At 38.1% G+C, this 22,190-nt stretch overlaps 1 protein-coding gene across 2 annotated transcripts in view; it reads left to right on the forward strand.

Moving 5' to 3' along the window:
* Positions 1–22,190, forward strand: part of Grp170 (Grp170 co-chaperone) — a 189,840-nt gene that overhangs the window by 132,258 nt on the left and 35,392 nt on the right. For both annotated transcript variants that reach the window (XM_067155379.2, XM_067155378.2), the window contains exons 13-15: positions 368–637; positions 7,909–8,016; positions 19,791–19,857. In XM_067155379.2, coding sequence (XP_067011480.2) covers positions 368–637; positions 7,909–8,016; positions 19,791–19,857 — 445 coding nt within the window. The remainder of the gene's footprint in view (positions 1–367; positions 638–7,908; positions 8,017–19,790; positions 19,858–22,190) is intronic.

The raw sequence follows: 22,190 nt of genomic DNA on the forward strand, positions 1-22,190 counted from the left end.
ATTAACATCATGGTACCAAATATTATTGAAGTTGCAATATAATATACATATCTATATAGGTATTCAGAATAACTTCACTCAGGTACTCAGGTTTCTGTTTAACAAAATTTCACTGTTATAAAAATAGATACCCTCATGAGTTCATAATACTGGCATTTCACTGTATCTTATGTCATTCTTTTCCAGCTTGAAAAGCTACAGAACTGATTTTTATATTTTATTTTACCATTGGATCTGAAAAGAATATCACAGAATTTTGCTAAGATTTAAGACAAAAACATTGTGTTAATCTGTTCTGAAATATTCTAATTTGCTAGGGATGTTAACCAAGAAAGAACATTTGTAGCATTCTGTTATTTTTCCTCAGATATCAACATGGTTGGATGAGGAAGGCTTTGAAGCTGATGCAGATACATATGAAGCAAAGCTGCTTGCCCTGAAGACCTTAACAAAACCTCTGTTTCGTCGTGTCAAGGAGCATCAGGAAAGACCAGAGATGCTCTCGCATCTCAATATGGTACTAAATGCAAGCACACATTTCCTTGCCAGTGCAAGGAACATGACTACTGAAGCAGCAGATGGTCTCTTCACACCTGTTGAACTAGAAACTTTAGAGAAAGTTTTACGGGAAACAGAAGTAAGTTTATGAATTTACTTCTGCTGTACTTCTATTAAGGCCCCATGGAGATCCATACTAAATATATGCCACTAGTATCTTTAATACTCTAGCTAATACTCTCTTCTCAACCTTTGCATAGAGGTAATTTTGAATTTATGGTTATGGGTCTTTTAAGTTCCTGCCTATAAGTTCACTCCTTCCCTCCCATGCAATATTTAATAATGTTATAAAACTCCATCTGTTGTATTACTCTAATTTATTTCAGGATGACCTAATAAATGCACACACACATATTTAAACAAAAAACAATTCTAACCAGTTAAGATCACCGCACTAATTACCAGTCTGTTTATAAATCTGTCTACCTTATGGTGCGGCAAGGGTCCAGCCTGTTCCTTTACCTGGGATACTAATCCTTACTTTCACTTTCCCAAAGTCCAGTCACCACCTACAGTCACTGTGTGTAGACAGCTGGATTTGAACACAGTGCCTCTGGCTATACAATAGACGACGACTATTCATTGGTTCGACTCAACTTATAATTTACACAGTCACATGCAGTGAGCAACCAAACAGCTCAACAGGATTCAACAACAGGACAATACTGACAACAGTGAACATTAACACAGCTCCATTTACCTTCACACTCACGACAGCAGTTTCCCTTCCTGACTTGCACAGAAATACACGAACACACGGCATAGTCTTTCGTTCCATCAATCCAGTCCACGCACACACTGGTCTCTCCGACACAACAACCACAGCTTCTGGTTCAGACCTCGGTGGGACACTAGCGACAGCCAACACCTCTGTCGCCATCAGACCAGCCACCGAACCCTAACTCATTGAGTGTCACACTGGCTCCACCTTGGAGCCCATCTGTCACTCTGAGTCCGGCACTGACTCAGAGAGTCCATTTAACTGTCTTCGGCTTGCCTCCCTTTTTATAGCTCGCAAGATTTGATTCAGAAATTTCACGATGTCGCTACAGGCAGAACATTCCCGTTGAATCTCCAAGGATCTCACAAGTAAGCCGGCCGCCGAGAACAAACACGGAAAGGCCAGCCCCATCCCACCGGCCAGCTGGGAAATTCTAGGTCGTCTGAGTATCGAAAGGAGCTACCATGGGGCTGGCACGTAACAGTACATTTTCCCAGCAATGACGGTATAACCGTAACCATGTTTTGAAGAGGGATATGAATTATTGACATGATATTGTATAGGCTTTTGGGCTTGTGCCATGTCAAGAAAATAAGGTGAAATTCTTAACGTTTTGCAGAAAACTGTGCTCTGCATCTTCAACCTAACCTTTAAAAGTCGATATAGGCCTAATTTACGCGGTACAAGATTTCCAGAAACTGATTACGAACCAGAGACCAAATTACAATGGAAGATAAAGAAAAGAAGGGATTTCGCCATCATGATGGGTGCTTTTGTATCTAATGTGCTTTATTCTATTAGATGAGAGAATTAAAAACTACTTGAGGTCAATTGCCATTTGGCTTGGTGGTGTTAGATTTTTTTAAGAGTTTGGCTACGGTACCGCTAATCCTAGTTTCTGAACTGAAATAAGTTTTCACGGGAATGTGACGAAGTTTCCCCTGTAAAACTGAATGAGGTATCAAGATTTTGAATTCGTGTACCGGTAATTCATATTTTATGCCGATTTTGCGGTCTAACTTGCCTGCCTCTTATCCAGAGGGCTCGGGTTCGATTCCCGGCCAGGTCGGGTATTTTTATCTGGATATAAGGGCTGGTTCCAGGTCTACTCAGCCTGCGTGATTACCTTTAATTGAGGAGCTATCTAATAGTGAGATGGCGACCCCGGTCTAGAGAGCCAGGCATAACCGCCGAGAGGATTCGTCATATTGACCATGCGTCACCTTGTAATCTGCAGGCCTTCAAGCTGAGCAGCGGTCGCTTGGCAGGCAGAGGCCCATTGGTGCTGTAGTTTGGTTTAGGAGTGCAGTAAGATTATAATTATACATATTTCATTTTTTGATGTTTAGCCAAATTGCTGATGGCTTTCATTCATTCCCGGATTTTCCGTTTCCTCGTGTTGTACGTTTTATTTTAATGGTCCCTCCAAAAGCGGAGAATAGAGGTTCCACTGTATTCCTTTACTTGTAGAAAACTAAAAATGAAAAAGTTGGCGAATTGTGGTTCTAATATGGTTATACCTGTGTTTCATATTACATATTTATGCATGTTCTTAGTAATATTACATATTTTTATTCAATATTTGAAGAATGTACAATTTTTTTACATATCTATTTGATTATTCAAAAAAGTAAAAACTGTCGTCTTGTTTTATTGTTAAACTATAGTAAAATAACGCAAATTCCATCTCATAAGCATATATTTCAATAGCGAAAGTTGGTTTTAACACTCGTGTTTGCCGGGCCGAGTGTTGCGGATCGGTCCCGAGATATCTCGTGTTAGCAGCAGACCCAGCAGACTGTTATTGCTATCTTTTGAGATATACCGGAACTATTTGGAGGTCAAGGGTGATAGAACTCTTGTTATGTATGGTTCTACACAATCGATAGTCGCATTTCTTTTCGATTATTCCTCATATAATAGATTTTCTATGAATTTCTTGACAACATGTTTACAAAGTTCAAAGAGCCATGCAAGATGGCAGCGCCCAGGGGTCGCATGTGTTGTTTAGACAAGGATGAAATTATTCGCAAATTATGTGCTGATATAGGCTCCGAATATCCAAGTAATGCTGAAGATTTAGAGTTTGATGATGAAATATCTTCTGACGGAAATGTTTCAAGTGGTGAGGATAAAGCCTTATCTTCAAGGTGTGGAACTCGTGTAGCGCAAAACGAGTCTGATAATTGTGTTACGGGTGTAAATATTGTAAATAATGTAGCTTTTTCTGACAACTGGGTTATGGACAACAGTAAACCTAGGCTACAGGATTTTGAAGGTGTTCCTGGTATAAAGGTATGGCCTAATGAATCTGGAATCATAGGACAAGTAGCAGGACTTATGTTTGGTGAGGAATTTTTTCAGTATGTAGCCGAAAAGACTAACTTATACAATGAGTAGAATTCACATTCTCATAATGTATCCCCTAAAACACTAAAGTGGATTAATGTCACTAGCAGGGAAATTTTAAAAAATATTGCTCTGGTTATATTGATAGAGCAGGTAAAGAAATCATGTCTGAAAGATCACTGGCCAACAAATCTCCTAATAGAAAAGCCCATATTTCCTAAACTATGAGCCAAAATAGATTTCAACAAATACTTACCTACCTGCATTTCAGCAACTATTCAGGAAGGCTACCAGGAAAAAACACAGTAATCCTTCAAAAGCTAGTGAAGTTCTGACAGTTTATTTGAATGCATGCACTCCAGCTTGGAGGTAGTTAGAAAGTGGCCGGGAACAGAGCTGTGCATTAGGTGAAGGGCACCCGGTCTGCAATGTGTTAAACTTCCTTTAAAAATAGGGTTTCTAACCCTTTTCCTGTGAAATACAGTAGATATGAGTGGCTCAACTGAATACAATAATAGTAATCCTTTCTCAGAATCTGGAATAGTTAGGTGCTTTTCATTGGTCAGAGTTTCTAACAAACTCCATGCAGTCTTGAAACGAAATCTAGGTTATTCAAGCTCTATCTCTTTGCAAGAACAGCCGCTGGAAGATTTTTCACCCGGCTAGTTTTATTTTTTGAAATTTGCACCGGTGACTTTCTGCGATGTTGGAATGCTCCTTCTCAGCTTACTCAGCTTCTCAGCTCCTTCTCATGTTCCTTGGATATCGGATCAGAGCCAAAACATCACAATGGAAAACTTGGAGAAGTATTTGGTGACACACTGCGCATCACGATAAAGAAGTTGAGGGGTTTAAAGACATATATTACCAGGTGTATGCATAAGTCTTTTCCGGCTCACTAAGAGATGGCACCAGCGAACAGTACACAGCATATGAACTTTACACATACGTCGCTTTGTTCGTCTGACATTAACCTACCAACACACACAAGTTGAGTCCGCCAAACACTAGCATCTGTGTTGTATCATTCCGTGATCATGTCTATGTTTGAGCCTGAAAAAGAACATTTGCTGCTCACATTCCTTTTCTTATTTAATCAGAGGAAAAAGGCTGTGGAAAGTAGTCATTTGCTGGTATAAACACATGGTGAACACACTCCATCAATTAGAGCATGTCCTTCAACACAAAGGCCAAATCACTTCTGCAAGAAGACCATGCTTTGTGTCTGGTGGGACCAGGGCGGTATTGTGTATTATGAACTCTTGAAGCCCAGCAAAACTGTTAACCGCATTGATCGAAAGACGACCGGAATGGGCCAGAAGACATGGCAAAGTGATTGTTACACGACAATATGCCGTTTCACTGCAAAACCGGTGAAAGACACCCTGAAATCACCTGGATGAGACATCCTTCCGCACCCACCGTACTCATCCAGCCTGGCACCAATGGGGCTTACAATTTTCAGGAAGTTGGAAAATGGCTCGATGAATGGTTTGCCGCAAAAGACAAGCAGTTTTTCTGGCATGGTATTCATAACTTACCTGAAATATGGGTGAAGTGTGTTGAAGCTGATCGCCAATATTTTGAATAAACAAAACATGAATTTCCCTTGAAAATTATGTTTTACCACATAAAAAAATGGCAGAATCTTATGCATAAACCTGGTAGATCAACTTTATTTAGTAACAGTTATTTGCTTCATTTTCAAGGCAACAGAAAATCAGCTGCAGCAATACATTGTTTAATATACTCTGCAATTTACAGTGCATAACATTATTTTTAAATATTTGAAGTATTTTGATTATGCTTTTATTTGATTATTTAATACTGTCAAAATTAGAAAGTAGTAGACAATGTAAATTATCTAAAGATATAAAGCAACAGTGATGACTTTGCCATAAAATGTGGAGGTATTTAAAATACATTTGTTGCCTCATATCATAACCATAAGTCATTATAAAAGGAATACAGTGGAACATCGATTCTCCATTTTTGGACGGACCGCTGTAAAAAAACTTACAACACGGGAAAACGGAAAATTCGGGAATGAATTAACCATGAACAATTTGGCTAAACATCACAAAAAATAAATATGTATACTTAAAATCTTACAAACACCCCGAAACCAAACCAAACTACAGCCCCAATGGGCCTTCCACCTAGCGCTGCTCGGGCCAAACGCCTGCAGATTACAACGTGATGCATGGTCAGTGAGACGAATCCTCTCGGCCGTTATTCCTGGCTCTCTAGACCGGGGTCGCCATCTCACCATTAAATAGCACCTCGATTAGAGGTAATCGTAGAATGAGTGAACGTGGAACCAGCCCTCATATCCACGTAAAAAAAATACCTGACCTGGTCGGGGATCAAACCTGGGTCCTCCGGGTGAGAGGCAGGCAAGTTTGACCGCAGGGCCGGCTTCAAACATTAATTACCGGTACGCAACTTAAAAGTCTCGCAACTTTACATTCAGTTTGACCGGGGAGACTTCGTCGGTTTCCTCTGAAAACTTCTTTCAGTTCAGCAACTTTGATCAGTCAAACTGTTCGAAAAACCTAATAACATCAAGCCAAACTATAGACCACAAATATTTTTTTATTCTCTAATCTAATGAAATAAAGCACATTGGATACAAAAGCACCCAACATGATGGCAAAATCCCTTTTTCTTTAAATCTTCCATTGTAATTTGGTCACCGGTATACTGTTCATATTCAATTTGTGGAAATCTTGTACCATGCAAATTAGGCCTACATCGACTTTTAAAGGTTATGTTGAACTTGAGATAATTGTTTCGAATGTAAGTATTGATTCTCAAGTTTTCGAATGCATTATATTCAATTATGTCCGTCACTAATCACGATTAAATTGGAAAGAGAAATATCATCAAAACCTCCGAATTTACGGTTATCCGCGACCTTGAGCTCAGCTGGAAAACACGCTCGCTGTCCAAGTCGGTACGAGTGCGAAATGATGCAAAGTGTTTAAATGTAACGTGCGCAAATAAAACTAATTTGGTTTTTATAACATTTTAACACACAAACGTGAAATTCCCCGTCTTATCATAGGACCAAAACAGTAATAGGCAATCCCAAAACCTCCCATGGCTTTATGTATGTAAGGTGCAACGTCTGTTCTGGTCTCAATAACATAATGGTATACCGTACGATAATATTAAAATACTAAATTTGTGTTAAGAAGGAGCAGTTTCGATTCCTGCCTGAAAGCTCGGTGACTATACAGTGCCCTGAGGGAAGTGCCGAAAACCTGTTCAGCGATACACTCGGAAAACAAAAAAACAAAAAAAATCTAACCCTGGACATAATGTAGACGCTATGCAAATACGAGCATTTGACGAAACTCGTTCCGTCTTCAAGTAGAGCTGTCGAAATGCGCTCTGTCTCCTTCTAATTGTTGTGGACACTCTCTGCTTTATGATTTTGATTTTCCAAACAATACCACCCGAATGCGATGCTAAGATGGTCCCTTTTGCAAGTTCACCGCCGATTGCTTTTCCGCTTCCTCAAATTATCGCAATGACTGGACGTTAACACCAAGGTCTGCAAGTATGCCGTAGCCATCCTTGCGTGAGATACAGTTTCTTGAAAAACGCGTGATGGAGTTTTTAGCGTTGATGGGACTGAAATTTCTGAACGGTTGATACGGGAAATAGTTTCTTCGAGGAACGGAAAATGCGGGATTTTTACAATGTGATTTAATTAGTATGCTCGCGGGACCACGTAATTTGAACGGATAATAGGGGAAAACGTAGTTTCCGGGAACATATAATCGAGGTTCTACTGTATATGAACATTTTTGTAGATTTAATGCATCAGTAGTTATTTTCTGGAAATTACATATTTAACTACATATTTCACTGATACTGACCAGATTTTTTATGTACATATTTTTTTTGTACTTGGATATGACATAAAAATCCAGGCCCTACTTATCACCCTTTATCCCATTACGCAGTGCTTCTTTACCAAACACATTAGCCAAAGCCAAGGTATTATAGTTCTCCCTCAGTACAAACCTGTACAAAAGAGTATATTTAGAATATTGATGAGGAAAATGGACTTTGGTTTAGTAGATACAACTCAGTAAATTGGTGGGTGGGGTTTTTTATACTGTGTATTTTTTGAACTAGATTACAACATTGAAAATCTTCTTTTACTCAAGAATGGAATGCAAAAATGGAGGAAGTTTTTTTTTCTTTCTTTTTCTATACTGTGTATTTGTTGAAATAGATTATAACATTGAAAATCTTCTTTTACTCAGGAATGGAAGGCAAAAATGGAGGAAGAACAAGCTGCACAGAAGCTCTCTGAAAATCCCAAATTGACTGTAAAAGCTATTTTGGAGAAAACTGCTCAATTGGACAGAGAGGTATGTATGGAATGAATGTTTGGAAGTTCGATAACTAGTTGATGTTGCTAACATCTCTAGATTTCTTAATAAATCATTTGCATACTTCGAGAGATGCAAAAACAGAATACCAATTGGTAATTCTCTATCTTATATTTTTTATCACTTATACATTTAACACATTGAACGCTTATTGTCATTTACGGAGGCCAGTTGGTTGGTCTTTTAAGGGAATAAATTGACACATGCTAGAAATACTTCCATGGCTTTTCAGTAAACATGAATGTCAGCATTCCAGTTCCTTGTACCACAACTGGATAGGACCATTGACCATTGCTGAATAAAACGTGGACATTTGTTCTGAAGAGTGCACCCCCGCTATGCAATTCTGTAGTTCCCTACGACGAATATGATATGTAGTGGTTTAAACATAAGAGTTTCATTTTTGGTCCGTATTGAACTGAGAATGGAAGATAGGAAAAACTAGAAAGGTTCCACCTTTTCAATACAAAAATGTTATAGGTTTATTTATAACATGTATTTGCACTTGGGACTAGTTTCGACGCTGTGTTGGCGTCATCATCAGCCAAAAAATGGGAAAATAGGCCAGTGTGTAGGCATTCATATTACACAAGGTGTTACATTAAACAATACAAATCTTGCAAGGAGATAAAAACATGGTTGAATATAGAAACAAATGAATCGTTGAGAAAGCAAAAGTTATACATGTTAAAAAATAACCTTAACCACACATCTTGCAGTGCGAAAATATTCTTCTTGAATGATTCCTGAGTATAAGTCGTTTTTAAATCATCGATTATATGAAACTCACTTAGAGGCAGCCACCTTACTCTCAAATGCTCAATGGAATCTTTTTCAAGACGAAGTCCAACTCAAGTTGTTCAATATTTTGTCCAAAAAACAGACAACACTAGAGAAAAAACTTGAAGCACTTAAAAATAAGGTAAAACACAGCAACTCCCCTCCAAAACCGAACAGCAAGCCTAACCTCGCTAATGACACTCTACAACAATTCCACCCACCAGTAATTAATCTTTCCACCACCAACTTAGATGAGGACGATATAAGAATTCTTTCGAAAGGTCCAAAGCACAACTGGCCTTGTTTCAACTCGGCCCTTACAGCCTCCAAACTAGTAGTTGAATCAGAAGTTGCTATCAGCAAAATGCCACATGAACTACAAGACGAACTCAGAATGGATGTAAAAAAACAATTAAACAAAAGTTTTTTCTCAAATAATCGCACTGCGACCCCTATCACCAAAATCAATAAAGATTCCCTTACTGAAAGAAAACAAATTCTCAATCTTAAAAAGAAAGTCAAAGACAACCACCTCATCATTACAAAGGCCGACAAAGGCAATACAACAGTCATTATGGATAAAACAGATTACATTCAAAAAACCAAAACTTTCTTAGATAATGACTCCTTTTCGATAGTTAAGAAGGACCCAACACAATCAATTCAAAGGCAACTGAAACAAATTCTAAAAAGCACATCTTTTCTCCTCACTGAGCAAGAAAAACAAAAGTTAATTACCATGAACCCAGGCCTACCAACAGCTAAAGCACTACCCAAAATCCACAAAACCGGTGTCCCTATTCGACCCATAATAAACTACAGACCAAGCCCCTTATATAAATTATCTCAGTTTATCCAACAGTTTCTTAATAAACATTATAAATTCTCATCAAATAAATCTATCAGGAACACTATAGAATTAGTGAACAAACTAAACAGTTTCAAGCTTCAACCATATCATTCAATGCACTCCTTTGATATAGTCAACATGTATCCCAGTATAAAAACCAACTCATTATTCCCGATCATCGAAAAGAACTTACTTGCCAACAATCAACTAAGTAAACTAGAAGTTCAAGACTTTATGACCATACTAAGATTACTAATTAACAATAACTACTTCACATTCGATAAGATCATTTACAAACAAGATGGTTTGGCTATGGGTTCACCAGCCTCAGGAATTTTAGCAGAGATCTGCCTTGACTTCCTAGAGCACACCGCCATCGACAATAACATCAAATTTGCTAATATCCAATTCTGGGCGAGGTACGTAGATGACACATTTATAATCCTAGATGAACGCTCCATAGACGCACCATCCACCCTCAAAAACCTTAATAACATTGATCATGACATTAAATTTACCTTAGAATTAGAGACAAACAACTCCATCAACTTCCTAGACCTAACAATCAATAGGCACCCCTCTTCGTTCACATATAGTATCTATAGAAAGCCCACTCAAACGGCCACTACTATAAGAAATGACTCACTACACCCCCAAACACACAAAGCGGCTACATATAATAGCTTAGTAGACCGAGCATTCAAAATTCCGATGTCAAGAAAAAACTTAAATAAAGAATTGAACACCATCCGCTCTATAGCAAAATTCAATGGATATAATGAATCCTTTATTGAAAGAATAATCAATAAATTCAGACACCGCCCAAAAACCACCCTAATAAAAGACAATACTAGCACTGCCGCGTTTTCCACATTTACCTTCAATAAAGAAATTTACAACGTCACTAACGTCCTTAAAAAACACAACGTTAAAATAGCCTTTCGTACTAACAATAGAAGCACAGAGATTCTACACAACTCTTCATCAATAAATAAAAGTAGTCCTTTTTCTAAATCAGGTGTATATAGGTTTTCTTGCCAAGACTGCAAAAGTTCTTACCTAGGGCAAACAGGACGCAGCTTTAAAATCAGATATGCAGAACATGTCAATGCCATAAAACACAACCGTTTTTCCGCGGTCGGCCTACATATAAAAGAATTTAAGCACAACTTTACTGAAATAAATCAAGATCTTGAGGTACTAGATATTCTAAACAAAGGTTCTCTCCTAGACGTCACTGAAAACCTCTATATTCATTTAGACCAATATTTCAATCCCAACCTAAACTTAAATGATATCTCAGAGAAACCAAAGATCCTATTCGACTTTCTCATTGAATTTTTCAAAAACATGAATATCCCGAAAAACAGATCGGTCTTTCAGATTATGCATAATACTTTGTCACGCCACACACTTTCACCACATCACCCTCCATACTTCCCTTCCTTCCACTCCTCCTCCCCTACCACTCCTCCCCTCCCACCTCCTAATCCAACAATGGCCGCTCCCCAGACCTAAACTATACAACACGCTCTGTTTCTTCTTCATCTCGCGACATAGCTTTTCCGCCTCATGTCCCGCAATAAACATCACAGAAACCTGCCCCCCCCCCCCCCTACACGTAATGCTGCAACAATACACCACAAATACGGGCACAGTCAACCTCCAAACTCTCAAAAACGTATCCCTGAATACCAATTTTATATTCCTGTCGAGCTGAATACCGGACCTGTGAAGATTACAAGATTATTTTGTGCATCTACAGAATGGTTGTTATTGAAGCTATGTAATATAGAGAGAGACTTTCATAGGTGGTTAAATGAAGAAGTTATATCATGTTCAAGATCATCCTTTCACATCTCTACACAGTATTTAAAATACAACTCTTCTCAGAAGAACTCTTAAAGTTTTCACTTTACTTTTTCCTGCCTGCTGGCTCTTCGGAATTGTATGCGCGTGTGTTTTGTATTCAGGAATCATTCAAGACGAATATTTTCACACTACAAGACGTGTGGTTAAGACTATTTTTAATATGTATAACTTTCCCTGTTTTTATCTCCTTGTAAGATGTATATTGTTTAATTTCCTGTTGTGTATGTTTATCAGGAACTCAAACGAGACTTCATTAGTTAGTCGGAACATTGAAAGTATGATGAACTCTTCTCAGAAGAACTCTTAAGGTTTCACCTTACTTTTTCCTGCCTGCTGGCTCTTTAGAAGTGTGTGCGCGTGCGTCTTTTATTCAAGAATCTTTCAAATTCAAATATTTTCGCACTGCAAGTTATGTGTTTAAGCTTATTTTTAATATGTACAACTTTTGCTCTCTCAACGGTGCATGTGTTTCTACATTCGTCCCTGTTTTTATCTCCTCGTGAGATATATTATTTAATGTAACACCTAGTGTAAAAAATGGGTTAAATGAAACGAGTTACATCACGTTCAAGATCATGCTTTCACGTCTTTGAAAAATGAAATTTACCGTTAGTCTTTATAGCTATTGTTGAGAGTGAAGGAGAATTTCCTGTTGTGTATGTTTATCAGGAACTCAAGGGAGACTTCATTATTTAATCGGAACATAGAAAAATGATGAACTCTTCTCAGAAGATCTCTTAAGGTTTCACTTTACTTTGTCCTGCCTGCTGGCTCTTCAGAAATGTGTGCGCGTGTGTTTTATACTCAGGAATCATTCAAGAAGAATATTTTCGCACTGCAAGATGTGTGGTTAAGGTTATTTTTTAACATGTATAACTTTTGCTTTCTCAACGATTCATTTGTTTCTATATTCATCCATGTTTTTATCTCCTTGCAAGATTTGTATTGTTTAATGTAACACCTTGTGTAATATGAATGCCTACACACTGGCCTATTTTCCCATTTTTTGGCTGATGATGACGCCAACACAGCGTCGAAACTAGTCCCAAGTGCAAATACATGTTATAAATAAACCTATAACATTTATGATATGTAGTGGTGTTAAACACCAGCCCCATGTTGTACTTCTCGCTTGCCCACTTCAGGTCTGGGCACGATGAGCACCGAGGAATAAATAGCAATAAAACACAACACATACACAGGCAGGAAGATAATGAAAAATGAAAAAAAAAAATATATCAGTGGAAGCTTAAATCAATCAGAGGTAATGGGGCGATACACAAATATTTACCTATCATGTTCATGTGAACTGGGTCGTAAAAATACCAGAGACAGTCATAAATTGAACTTTGGCCTATTAAATCAAAAGGATAACCTTTAAAAGGCTACCCCTCCTACTCCTACAATAACGCCGATTAGAAAAACAAAAGAGTGTTTGCCTCAAGATGTTATCTGGCTGTTGTTTTACAGCATCGAGCCAACCTAGAGTTATAATTCTAAATGTTATTTAGAAAGGTGAAGTTAAGAGATGAAAAGTGATTTTATGAAATTGTGAAGAAGGCTCGCAAATGTTATGGTTTTCTCGCCAATACCCGGGCAGCTGATTGCAGTGGGTGATGGGGTCTCTTGGGAACCAGTATTAACAAACTGAAAGCCATAGCAGTGGAAGTTGCTCCCATTAAAAAATGAAAAAAACATGCTTGGTGGAATGAAGAGGGTGATACAGCAATACTATGCCAGCATAAAGCCTGGTTGAATGCTCAACAACAAAAAACAGAAAGCTCTAGAGAAGAACTAACCGATGTTAGACGATTAACTGCTAAAGAAATCAGGAGAGTTAAAAGAAATTATCAGAGGGAAACATTAAAATCTATTGATGAAGCTTTCAATCGAAATAAAATAAGAGACTATTATAGGACATTTAAACAGTACCGAAAAAATTATACTCCCCCTACTCTGCTGATGAAAGATACCAACGGAAAGGTGGTCCATAATGATTATGAAAATGCAATAATTTTGGCTGAATACTTCAAAACATTACTTAATAGTGATGACCTGAAAATTATTTTGAATTTGATCTATTTCCCAGAAATAAAACATCTTTGGAGAAGGTCATACCACCGGTTTACGATGAAATAAGTGCAGCTATTGATTCACTGAAATTTTTTAAAGCAGTAGGGGAAAATCAACTAGTAGCAGATCTCTGGAAGAAAGCGAATATACAGACTATTCATAATCGGCATAAACATCTCATTGACATTTGGAGTACAGAAAAATTGCCTGAAGAATGGAATGTTGTAATTATACACCCAGTCCATAAAAAAGGGTGATATATCAGATCCTGATAACTATCAGGGAATTTATTTGCTAGATATCACCTATAAATTTTTTTTTTAAGATCCTCTATTCCAGAATCCATGACCACCTTGATAGTGAATTGGGTGAATATCAGGGTGGTTTTCGTCCAGGACGAAGTTGTCCGGATCAAATTATCAGTCTCAAATGGATCATAAAACGTCAGTGCATTAGGAGCAAAAATTTAGTGATCACTTTTGTTGATATTCAAAAGGCTTATGATACTATCCATCGTGAATAATTACTACATATCCTTTGTGAATATGGTCGACATCGGAAACTTGTTAACTTTAATGTGGTCACTCTGAGAAACACAGTCTAAAGTTAGGTTCAGAAATTAAATCTCTGAACCATTTGAAATTCATACTGGTCTTCGACAGGGAGTTGGCTTATCCCCATTGATATTTAATTGTGTGCTGAAAAAAATTATGCGTGAATGAAGTAAGGTATGTCCTCCGTCTGTTAAGATAGGAAGAAATATTCAACTAAACTGTCTTACATTTGCTGATGATCTGGCGCTATTAGTAAATACAGGGAGAATATTTTAAGTGTTCCGACTTCTTCTCGCATGCTGTGGGAAGTCCCGAGCGAGCGCCATATGGCTTCTGTCAACACGGCGAGATAAGAAGTGTTCACTGCAGTGCGCAGCTGTTTAGCACTCTGTCCCTCAGTTAGTTAGAAAATATTGGACTTTTAAGGTGTGTTGTGAGGTTATTATCACGATGGTTAAATACACTATAGAGCAAAGATATATTTGGTCGAGTGTTATTTGCACAAGAAGAACAACCCACTTAAAAGGTGCCTTCGAAAATTCCGTAGACAATTTCCCGGTGCGACAGTACCATCAAAACGTTACGTGCATCAGCTCGTTTACAAGTGGCGTAGTACTGGTTCCGTAAGCAGTAAGAAAAAGAAGCGAAGGAAAACAGCTCTCATCACACAAGAGAGGTTAGAAGATATACAGGCAAGACTCCAGGTCAGTCCACATAAGTCGCTTCGGAGATTAGCTCAGGAAAGTGGTATTTCACCTTCTTCAGCACGTAATGCAACAAAATTGTTACATTTACGATCTTATCGGACTCATTCAGTCCATAACATACTGCCTACAGATTACAATGCGAGAATGCAATTTTGCAATTGGCTAATAAATAGTGTCCACGACGGTGTTGTGAATCCGAACTTTCTTTTTATGAGCGACTAAGTCTGGTTTCATTTAAGTGGATATGTCAATTCACAGAACAATAGAATCTGGGATACAGACAACCCGCACATTTTACAGCCGAGGCCTCTGCACAATGTGAAGGTGGGCGTGTGGTGCGCTATCAGTGCCCGACGAATTATCGGTCCGATATTTTTTCAGGACACGATTACTTCTGACCGTTATATTCACGACATTCTGGAACCATTTTTTGCTGAACTGACTGAAGAAGAGAAAAGGTACGGCTGTTTTCAGCAGGATAGTGCAACGGCCCATACGGCGCGTAGCTCTATGCAACGGTTACGGGAAATGTTCGATGATGATGAGATCATCAGTAAAGGCTTATGGGGAAATCTTAAAGGAAAAGTTTACAGGAATAATCCTTGAACTGCAGAAGAATTAAAAACTGAATTTAGGAACATTGTGTTTTCTATCGGTGTCCATGAACTACAAACTGTGTTTCGAAATCTCATTACAAGATGTGAACTTGCATTGCAGCTGAAGGAGATCACTTTCAGCATCGTCTGTAAATACTGGTGAGTTCAGTTTAATTTGCTAGTTGATTTATTTATTTATTTATTTATTTATTTATTTATTTATTTATTTATTTATTTATTTATTTATTTATTTATTTATTTATTTGTTTGTTTATATATTTATTTATTTATTTATTTGTTTATATATTTATTTATTACTGGCGAATTCAGTTTAATTTCCTAGTTGATGTATTTGTTTATTCATTTACTTATTTGTCCAGAGCATCTATGTAGCCGGCGAGTTCAGTTTCGTTTAGTTTCCATAGGCGTAATCATGCCGCTTCTTTGAGCCGACTATGCCTGCTTGTCATGGCAGGCACTGCGCTCGCTGTCTCCGCTTCCCAGCGTGCCTAATCCTCGGCACTCCTCTCTGTATTTTCAAATTAATCACCCTGTAGTATAAAAGAAGCAACATTGATTCACTTCAAGCGTTGCTACAAGTATAAGAGTAGCCATATATTCACAAAATTTGGAATTCCGTATGATAGAACTATGTACATGCAATTTTGTTTCATGTGATAGAGTTCGAAGCACTCTTCGAGACAGAGACCCAAGTCACACTCCTGTCAGCAGTACACAGACATCTTTTCGCTGTGTTTTGAACATACGATGCAACGTTTGAGGTTTGGATTTCTCACTCTTGGGTGCTAATTTCCTAATAAAATGTCTTTCCTGCAACCTTTTAACTGTATTATCTGATGCACACCGGCCTTGAATATTTCGTTCCCCGCCCGAGCAAGCGTATTTTGTAAACAAACCTTCCATCAGCTGAACCCGATAAGATAACTGCTCAATGTTTCTCCCTGTGACTTGTCTGAATATTATTAGAGAATTCAGGAATCAGATTTTAGTGTTGAAAACTTCCCTTTGACCTGTATAATTATCCATAGCCTCCCACACGAAATTTCCAAGTACCGGTTCCTCCTCATCGTCGCTCTCATCACTTAACACTGCATCCGCTACAGCCACATGATCTATTTCATTATCACTGCTGGTAATACTGTCACTACTACTTCCGACTAAACTTTCATCTGAATTATACAATATTTCAAGCACGTTACTGTCAGTCAAACCATGGCTAGAGCTAGCCATTGAGCGCGGCGCATCACACGGACTGATGAAGCTGCAGTGAGACCGAAAAGAGCAGGATGAAACTGAATGAGGGGAATAACATTTATGACGAAACCAACTGGATACATATTTCAGATAAAAGGTGGAGACATCGTCTTTCAAACGAGATATATACCATGAACAACTGGTTCTCGTATCGTATGACAGAAAGCAGCTCTAACTCGTGCCTACACAGTGTGCTCGTGGAGAGTTACGAAAATATTACAAGCTGAGAAATAAAGACAAATGTAGTAAATAAACCGCATTCATAATGTAAAATTAGACCAAAGAACATCATGTTAAAGACAAACTTCTCAGAATATAACTTCTTTATTTTATTCTGTTCTTCACACCTTTCAGTGAACTGTTATTTTATAACTCCAGTGGAATAGTTTTTCATCTTCGTTCTCGTATTTTTCACACCTTTTAATACTTCCCTCTCATTTTTAGAAATGGTACCCACAGATACAAGACGTAAAATGCCCTCGCATCAGAAAAAATCATATCCCTGTTGGACAGTTTTTATTCATATATTCTTTTGCTTTGACCCCTGCAGAAACGTCTTAAGAGGTTTTGCTGTATATGTTGTTGTTGAAAAGAATTGCTAAAGAAGCCTTAAAACATGTCTGCTTAGGTAAATAGTAAGTATTTGATAGTACTGATTGGCTGTGAAAGCATTATCCTTTAGAATTTGATCAATATGGTTGAACACGACTTTTTTTTTTTTTTTTTTTCCCCATTAAACATAGTTGTAAACCTCATTTTGTATTAGAGATTATGCCATTCAAGAACTTCATCAACTGAAGAAATAACTGCCGCCAAGGCTATCAATAACCTTCTTTTTCAATTGCCATATCCGGCTCCCCAGACATTGGCGATCACCCTGGAGAAAGCGTCCCTTTCTTTAACTAACTTGAAGGATTGTTCGGTGTTGTTCGTGCAAGTCCAGTCTTTGATGTTTTGGAGCCATGACATCGGTGGTCTACCGGCTCCTCACTTATGATAATTGACCATTATCTCAATTGCTTTGAAAACTGGTCTGTGAATATTCTTAATCACTGTAACTAAGTAATGAATGCAACTGTAGATGATGACCTAGTTGCAACTGAGGGGCAAACAGATGATCCTATAGTAAGTAAAGTGAAGAATAATGTCCACGGTAACCTTGAATAGGTGGTGGTAATAGTCGTCCATCTCAAGAATAAGTGATGCTTCAGAAGTCAAGAGTTGTGAAATGTTCTACAAAGCTAGGGGAATGTGAGTGAAATAGTGATGCAAATTATGACTGTTGAATGTACTGTAATTTGGAGGCAGGAGAAGACAGACAAGAATGACTTATTATTTCTAAAAGCAGCAGCTTGGTGTGTGAGCACTGAACCTACTGCAGTGTACTATAGTGTAGTAGTAATTTTTTATTGTAGGATCTAGTAAAATAAAGTAAACTTCTGTCCCCATCCTGAGGTGGTGCAGCTCTTTTTAGGCCCACCCCCAATAGAGGTGAGCTGCATGTACCATTTCAACCACAAACCTGTCCTCCTGCCATTCTTAAATTTCTGGCAGAATCGGGAATCAAACCCGGACTCCCCCTCCCTCCCCGAGGACGTCAGCTAATAACACTAACAGTTATGCTATGGAGGTGGACATTGTAGGAGCTAAAAATGAACCATTTTATGAAATTTAATATGATCCTTCATGTTGTACATGCTTCAGTTTTCTATCTGAATGTCAGGTTTAAATGTAAAGAAGGGCAATAAGCTTAACGAAGTTTTGTTCTTTATCAGGTCACTTGGATGTTGTTATAACAAAGTTCTACTGTACTGTATATTTTTATTGAAAACCCTGCTTTAAAACAAGAGAAAATTATTGTACTCATGTAAGAACTACTTGTTCTAATATTTTTTGCTTCTGTCACCTTCCCTGTTTATTCCCTGTGGATGTGAGCCATAGAATACATTCACAGTATCCCATGCTTGTCATTAGAGACCCCTATAAGAGGTAACTCTTTGGGGCTCTCAACTTGGGGAGGATGGGTTGGCAACCACAGGTCCCCTAGCAGAGTCTGGCATTGTTTTTACTTAATTTGTGCCAGGCTTCTCATGTTCATTGTTCCTGTCTTACCTCCCAGGTCAACCCTTCTTTTCTTCCAACCCCAACGGTATTAAATTTGCAAGGTCTAGGTAGCTTTTCACTTTATGCCCTTTGCTTCCCTTTCCTTTGTCAGTAACTTCATTCTTCAAAGTTTTGAGCCTTTTCTTTTTTCACTACTGTTTAGTGTAAAGAAAGGGCAGTTGCCATGTTGTACTTGCCCTTAAAAAACTATAACCACCACCACCACCATTCCTGGTACAAAGATTCATTACAGACCCTTTATATTGCTGACCTATACTCCAGCGTGACTTCTATTCATCCTTGCTAAGTGCAAATCAGGACTTTTCTCAGGACTTTCTCCTCTTTGACTACTGAAGGTGTAATCTTCTGTAATTGTGGCTTTTATGTATCTTTTTCATCCTTGCCTTCATATGTTGCTCAATATTTTTTCTTTCCTTACTCAACTCGATAGATAATGCATGGAATTTAGTATACCATTTGACAAATCAAATACGGGAGGGACAATTTCTCTACATTTTAGGTCTATTAACATGCGGTTAGGAGCATGTGGCTGTGAGCTTGCATCTGGGAGATAGTGGGTTCGAATCCCACTGTCGGCAGCCCTGAAGATGGTTTTCCGTGGTTTCCCATTTTCACACCAGGCAAATGCTGGGGCTGTACCTTAAGGCCATGGCCGCTTCCTTCCAACTCCTAGGCCTTTCCTATCCCATCGTTGCCATAAGACCTTTCAGTGTCGGTGCGATGTAAAACCACTAGCAAAAAAAGTCTATCAAGATACTTTTCTCTTGTTTATCAACATTACACCAAAGTATAAAAATAAACTTAAAATGTTACTGAAATCTTCAACAGTTTCTTTGAAACAGATTTAAAACTAAGCTGGTAATAGTGAACTAACTGTTCTGTACTCATACTGAGAAGTAACCATAATGATTGTTTTTTCTAGGTGAAGTACTTGGTCAACAAAGCCAAAATATGGAAGCCTAAGAAATCCAAAGAAGGCAAAGATAAAGGTAAGATGAGTGTTGTTTTGAACTTAGACTTCGACAGATAAAATAAGTTTATATTATCATTGAGGAAAATACGTTTTTAGTGAATAAATAAGATTAACATAAGATATATTGATAGGCAGATCCTTCCAGCATCCTATTTCAAATAAATAGCACCTGTTATGGTCTAATATGTATCCGAGCAAATACTACATGCATATTTTTTTCAAAAGTAGGCACCAAAATATACAGATATTCACACTATTCAGGATAAGATTACTGGCCTTTTAATACCAGTATCCCACTCAAGCATTGCGCATGGTGGCAGTTGCCTAGGTAGAAGAGAGATGTGAATCATGTGTTAAATATGGTTGCAATTGGTACTAGTTCTCGTGATTCATGGCTAAAGATAAGCTTCATGTTATTGAAGATGCTGAGAATATTGGAAATTGTGCAGCAGGAAGACTGTACAATATCAGCAAAAATAGGATTCGCAGCTGGCAAGAAAGCAAAGCTACCAAAAACCAAATAGCAATCACCAGGCAGTTCACAGCCTAAAAGTGAGGCATTCGGTTATCAAAAATAGGTTGCGTGAAATGATAGGAACTGGTGCCAATGGAAAGCAGAAAAGCACATGGTCATGATATTTTCTGGAAGATTCAGTTCTTGTATATAAAACACATTTTATTTATAAATTTTATGGCCTACATTAGACCATTCTAGTCAGTTATACAAAGGATTTCTTGATTTCCTATCAGACCAATATTTTTTCATATTGAAGCTTTTTTTTTTTAACCTCACTAAAATCATGCTTTGTTGATTATTCACATGTACAGGCTCTCTCTTATAATCCCAGACTGAGCGTGCACATTGTTTGTACTCTGCGCTGCAACAGCTGCCCCAGCCCAACTTGCATCGCGTGCAGCCACCCTGCTTTAAGCGTGTGTGCAGTCTTATATGAAATCTTACCTTATAAAAGATGCTGGAAGTGTCATCCTTCATAATGAGGGACTTCATAAACCCATTAGAATTTTCTGCACACCAATAGCAAGAGTTGACTGTTCACACGACCATTAAGATGAAACCAGACCTCATCCGAAAGAACACAAGCTGTGAGCAGATATGCCAGCTATTACGATTCAATCGTAATAATTACGAATTACCCATCATAATTACGCCTTTACGAATCACACACCACAAATTACGATTTTTGGTTGATTTTTAAACCTAAGTGTATGAAGTGTTCAAAAGGTTACAACAAGGAATGCCATAACAGCTTGAATTCTCAGAATATTATTTTCGGATTTCTCAGTAATCATTTATACCCCTTTCCTGTCTCTTGTTTAAGAATATTTCGAATTTTCACGCACTGTACGCAGTGTGTGCTTCCAGTACTGAAAAAATGGCGCCTGTGAAGTGGTATTTCTTGCGGAGTTTTTGTCTTTGTTCATCACGTGATCAGACTTCTATGCAAGTATTAATATGCAAGTTCTTTTGTCTTTGTTTTGGCGTCAAAGTGGTGACAAACTCCGTTTCATTGTGAATACTGTCTGCGTGACTGTTGAAGTATTTATTGTGATTTTGGTTGCCAAATTTACGTATATTGCTCTTATAGGATGTATGCTATTCGTGTGTTATGAAATGCGAAAGGTGAAAATAATGAAGTGATTTCTTGTGCAGGAAAATGTGTGATGACGTTACCGTGACTAGTGACGCAAGTAATAAACCAAAAGTAGTTCAAAAATTTAGGGAGGAATATTTGAAAGAAGGGCCCTTTTTACTCCGTTCTCAATGTCATTCACACGTGTTTTGTAGTGTGTGTGTAGCCACGATATTTCAGATGTGCACGAGGAAGAACAAGACTGAATTCCGTGCTAATATGAATAGTGAACTGTTAAGTACTCTATTAGTGCAAAGGATGCACATGATATCAAAAGAAAAAGCATGTCACCATTGTACGATTAGCAAACAGGAAGTACAAGCTGCTAAGGGAGCAACTACAGTACTCAACAAAAGAAATGATCCTTCAACCTCTACTCAGATATGTACTGCAGATCACCTGTCACTTTCTCAGGTAAGATTCATACACTCTTTATGTGCCAGTCTTTGAATATGTTATGTCCAGTTGAAATGTATGTTGTTCATTGATTTTTCAATGATATGTAAGTAAGTAAGATCTCGGAAAAAAATCAATGTCCGCCGCACATTCCCCCCCCCCCCCCCCCCCACATGCCTTAACGGCTGTATTATGAATTTCCTTTCTTGAAAGTTGGCATCTCTGGCTGCGAGTTGAATAAATGATCATGTGATGCAAGATACCAGTCACAATATCTCACTCTTGTGGCTGGATCAACAGA

The sequence above is a fragment of the Anabrus simplex genome, chromosome 11 (genome assembly GCF_040414725.1).
Source record: "Anabrus simplex isolate iqAnaSimp1 chromosome 11, ASM4041472v1, whole genome shotgun sequence".
In the NCBI taxonomy this organism is placed as follows: Eukaryota; Metazoa; Arthropoda; class Insecta; order Orthoptera; family Tettigoniidae; genus Anabrus; species Anabrus simplex.